Source organism: Chrysochloris asiatica, unplaced genomic scaffold (assembly GCF_000296735.1).
Source record: "Chrysochloris asiatica unplaced genomic scaffold, ChrAsi1.0 scaffold00126, whole genome shotgun sequence".
Taxonomy (NCBI): Eukaryota; Metazoa; Chordata; class Mammalia; order Afrosoricida; family Chrysochloridae; genus Chrysochloris; species Chrysochloris asiatica.
Window position 1 is genome coordinate 8494467 of NW_006408644.1, and position 5005 is coordinate 8499471.

General features: G+C 39.2%; 1 protein-coding gene across 1 annotated transcript; it reads left to right on the forward strand.

The window, feature by feature from the left end:
- Positions 1–3329: 3329 nt before the first annotated feature.
- HNRNPH2 (heterogeneous nuclear ribonucleoprotein H2 (H')) lies at positions 3330–4679 on the forward strand. Its single transcript, XM_006869103.1, has 2 exons — positions 3330–4431; positions 4486–4679. Exons 1-2 carry the CDS (start codon positions 3330–3332, stop codon positions 4677–4679), a joined length of 1296 nt encoding a protein of 431 aa, XP_006869165.1.
- The last annotated feature ends 326 nt before the right edge of the window (positions 4680–5005 follow it).

The following is a 5005-nucleotide window of genomic DNA, read 5'->3' on the forward strand; positions in this document are numbered from 1 at the left end:
CATAGCTACTTTGTACAGTGGTTCCAGGGAGCGGCTGGTGAGCTTGAACCGCCAACCTTGCAGTTCAAATGGCTTTGCAGCCTGACGCATTAACTCACAGCGCCACATTTAGTACATGTTTATTGAATTAAATCCTCAATATAGTTTTATGGCAGTTATTACACTTTGTACTTTCTTTCTAAGAGGTCCAGTGTGTTCCTACAATATGTTAGATAGGCCATCCACATACAAAACTAGAAAATCTGCTAAAATTAAATACCAGAAAAGCAAACATTTTGTTTATTGATATTTTTGCTGAAATAAAACTAGTTCTCTCTGGAGAAAATTAAGAATATACCCCCCAAAAAAATCCATAAAACTAGTATAACTTAGAGTAACTCCTATTAACATTTGACAGATTTAAAAAAATTCCAGTTACAGATGGTGATTTTAAAGAATTAAAACAATATAGAAGCATATAGAGTAAAAGATAAAAATCACCCTTCAAATCCCTTGCCCTCCAGTTTTTTTCTTAAAAACAAGTTTGTATTTGATTTCAAAACTTGTTAAAGCATTTATATATATGTATACATGCATACTTATGTTTTAACATAAGTAGGATCATATTGTGCATACTCTTCATTTAATATATTTTAGAAATCTTTCTATTTCAGGGCATATAGATCTCTTTTATTTAAATTGCTGTGTAGCATTTCATTTTAAGGATAATGTGTATTTCCTTCAGCCTTCCCCCCCCCATTGAATATTTATTTATGTTTCTAATATGCTGCCATTGCTAACTGCTATCATCAACATTTGTATTTGCTGGGTCAAGAAGTAGGTGAATATACATATAGTTTTTAACATGTTGTTTGTTGTTAAGTGCCATCAAGTCGGTTCCAACTCAGTGAACCCTGTATAAGGTTTCTGAGGAGCTACTGGTGAGTTTGAACCACCCACCTTAAAACTCAAATGACCATGTTGTTAAATACCTTTCAGAGACTATATATAGTTCCATAAATTTTTATCTGCATTTCATATCATCTCCTTAGGGCACATAACTTAAGTTTTTAACATAGTTGACATTATAAAGTAGCTGTGATCTTGGCCCATGTAGCCAGTCCAGTGCTTCACCTTCAACGCCACACCAGGATTCCACGTAAGATTATACTGAAAGTAATTTCTCGTTATTGAATTTTTTTTTTTTATTAAGTACTTTTCAAAGACTGTATATGGCTCCATAGATTTTATCTGCATTTCCGATCATTTCCTTAGGACATATAACTTGAAGTGGATTTACTGGGTCAAAGATGTGATGATTGTTGTTGTTGTTATGTGCCGTGGAGTCAGTTCCAACTCATAGCAACCCTGTACAGGGTTTCTGAGGCTGTAAATCTTTATGGGAGCAGAAAGCCTCATCTTTCTCCCACGAAACAGCTGGTAGTTTCAAACTGCTGACCTTAAGGTGAGCAGCCCATATGACCAAATTGCTTTCTAGAAATACTGTGTCAAATTTCACTCCTTTATTGGTAAACCTGAATCCCACTAACTTATTTTCCCTGTTTACTTTTCTAATATCTTGATGGGTGAAAATGGTGATTTATTCTAGTTATAATATATATTTCTGATGATTGGTGAGGTTTGAACATTTCTTTCAATGCTTGTTGTTGTTGTTAAGTGCCCCAAAGTTGGTTCTGACTCATAGAGCCCCCGTATAGAGTTTCTGAGTAGTGACTGGTGTGTTTGAACTGCTAAACTTGCAGTTAGCAGCCTGGTGCTTATTCTGTAGCACCACATATTTCCCACACTCCTCTGTCCTTTATCCCTAGCTCCTTGCCCCCCATAGCTAATCTAACATCAAGTCTGGAAGATTCCACTTCTTTTATAGGCTTAGATCAGATATTTCTTCTCCCTTTACTGTGTTGCCAACCCTTAACACATCTCCAGATTCTGATCTGGCTAGTTTCACCCCATCCCCCTCTGTTTGAGTGCTACACTGTTGCCAGGGTGATCTGTCGGAAAGGGTTTTGATGACGTCACTCCCCTCACTCCTCTGTGTAAATCCCTTAAAAGGCCTTTAGCATTTTTATATCAAATAAAGTCTTCTGGATCTGATTTCTACCTTGCCAGCCTTATCTCTTGCCTTGCCCTTTCTATATTCCATTATATTTTTTTAAATGTTTATGTATCCTTGAATTAGATAGTCTGTTCAATTTAACCATCCTGTCTCTAACCAGTTAACCAACCAGTCCCTCCTTGATACCATCCTTACATCTTGCACAGAGTTCTAGTTCTGTCGTGGCAGGCTTTTTTTTTTTTTTTTTTTTTTTGGCATAATGTGTTTTCATACTTAGATTTTAAATGAAGACATACAGCACTCCTATAGGACCATAAGCCCAAGGTTTATTTATACTTGTATACCAGAGCGGAGTGCTCAATCTGACAATTAAGAAATGTTTGTAAAATGAATGGCTGAATTCCGTAGGTTATTTATCAGTTATTTTTGTCTTTATTGTAGGACAGTTGTCCACTAATTTTTGTTGATGTTAATTTTTAAGTCTTTTGTTTCCTATGATTTTAAAACATGTATTGCAGAAAACTTTGAAATACAGAAATGTCTAAAGCTAAAAAAAAAAAAAAAAATCCTTAAAACAAAAAACATAAGCCCAGAATTAACCACTTTTAATGGTACTGCCTGGTGGCACTCACCAAAAAGCCAGAGGTTTGTGCCCACCAGCTGCTCCACGGGAAAAAGATGAGGCTGTCTGTTTAAAAATTTTAATCTATTTTTAAAGATTATAGCCTGGGGAACGCTGGAGGCAGTTCTATTATATATTATAGACTTGCTCTGGTTTGACAGTGGGTTTGATTTGGCATTTTGGTATGGTACCTAATATGTGATGGTAGTGGTGGTTATGTACCATGAAGACAGTCCCAATTCACAGCAACCCTGTATAGGGTTTCCAAGACTGTAAATCGTTATGGAAGCAGAAAGCCTCATCTTCTCCTGCGTTCTGGAACCGCTGGTAATTTTGAACTGCTGACCATGAGCTTAGCAGTCTGCCTCATACCTGAGTGGGCATTCAATAAATGGTTGCTGAATGAATAAATGATTTACATTTATTGGTGCAGTCTTTTTGCATATACAAGTGTTTTGCAAAATTAAAGCTAACAGTGTCATTAAATTTTGTAATAATAGTTTGCTTTTTTTTTAAACTAAGCTATATTGTGAATGTTTACCCATGACAGTAGTCTTTGATTTTTGTGTTTTGTTTTTGTTTGTTTGTTTTTTTTCAGCCACACCAACATTGCGTTGCATCTAGCTTACCACCAAGATCCCAACAGTCACCATGATGCTGAGCACAGAAGGCAGGGAGGGGTTCGTGGTGAAGGTCAGGGGCCTACCCTGGTCCTGCTCAGCCGATGAGGTGATGCGCTTCTTCTCTGATTGCAAAATCCAAAATGGCACATCAGGTATTCGTTTCATCTACACCAGAGAAGGCAGACCAAGTGGTGAAGCATTTGTCGAACTTGAATCTGAAGATGAAGTGAAATTGGCATTGAAGAAGGACAGAGAAACCATGGGACACAGATACGTGGAAGTATTCAAGTCCAACAGTGTTGAAATGGATTGGGTGCTGAAGCATACAGGTCCGAATAGCCCTGATACTGCCAACGATGGCTTCGTCCGGCTTAGAGGACTCCCATTTGGCTGTAGCAAGGAAGAAATTGTTCAGTTCTTTTCAGGGTTGGAAATTGTGCCAAATGGGATGACACTGCCGGTGGACTTTCAGGGGCGGAGCACAGGGGAGGCCTTTGTGCAATTTGCTTCGCAGGAGATAGCTGAAAAGGCCTTAAAGAAACACAAGGAGAGAATAGGGCACAGGTACATTGAAATCTTCAAGAGTAGCCGAGCTGAAGTCCGAACCCACTATGATCCTCCTCGAAAGCTCATGGCTATGCAGCGGCCAGGTCCCTATGATAGGCCGGGAGCCGGCAGAGGGTATAATAGCATTGGGAGAGGAGCAGGATTTGAAAGGATGAGGCGGGGTGCCTATGGTGGAGGGTATGGCGGGTATGATGACTATGGTGGCTATAACGATGGGTATGGCTTCGGGTCTGATAGATTTGGAAGAGACCTCAATTACTGTTTTTCAGGAATGTCTGATCATAGATATGGAGATGGTGGGTCCAGTTTCCAGAGCACCACAGGGCACTGTGTACACATGAGGGGGTTACCTTACAGAGCCACTGAGAATGATATTTACAATTTTTTCTCACCTCTTAACCCCATGAGAGTACACATTGAAATTGGACCCGATGGCAGAGTTACTGGTGAGGCCGATGTTGAATTTGCTACTCATGAAGATGCTGTGGCAGCTATGGCAAAAGACAAAGCTAATATGCAACACAGATATGTGGAGCTCTTCTTGAATTCTACTGCAGGAACAAGTGGGGGAGCTTATGATCACAGCTATGTAGAACTCTTTTTGAATTCTACTGCAGGGGCAAGTGGTGGTGCTTACGGGAGCCAAATGATGGGTGGTATGGGCTTATCCAACCAGTCTAGTTATGGGGGTCCTGCTAGCCAGCAGCTGAGTGGTGGCTATGGAGGTGGTTATGGTGGTCAGAGCAGTATGAGTGGATATGACCAAGTTCTGCAGGAAAACTCCAGTGACTATCAGTCCAACCTTGCTTAGATAGAGAAGGAGCTCTATACAGCTATTACAGAAACTTGAGCTGTACATTTATGGGAGGAGGGATATCTAGCATATCCAGTATGGTTGGTAAATGGGAAATATAATTGATTCTGATCACTCTTGGTCAGCCTGTTTCTTTTTTTTCTTCCTTTTTCCTTTTTTAAGAAAATAAAACCAACAAAAAATTATGTTTTACAGTTTTGCATTACAGGCTTGTGATTCATGCTTACTGTTAAGTGGAAGTGGGGATTGTTTTAAAACTTCAAGCTCAGTAATTTTGAACACGGAAACATTCACCTAGGATGTAACAACAAAGTTCAGTATTG

Coding starts and splice junctions, on each gene's coding strand:
- HNRNPH2 (XM_006869103.1), top strand. CDS start 3,330: ATGATGCTGAGCACAGAAGGCAGGGAGGGGTTCGTGGTGAAGGTCAGG. Junction 4,432..4,485: donor GAATTCTACTGCAGGAACAA/GTGGGGGAGCTT, acceptor ATTCTACTGCAG/GGGCAAGTGGTGGTGCTTAC.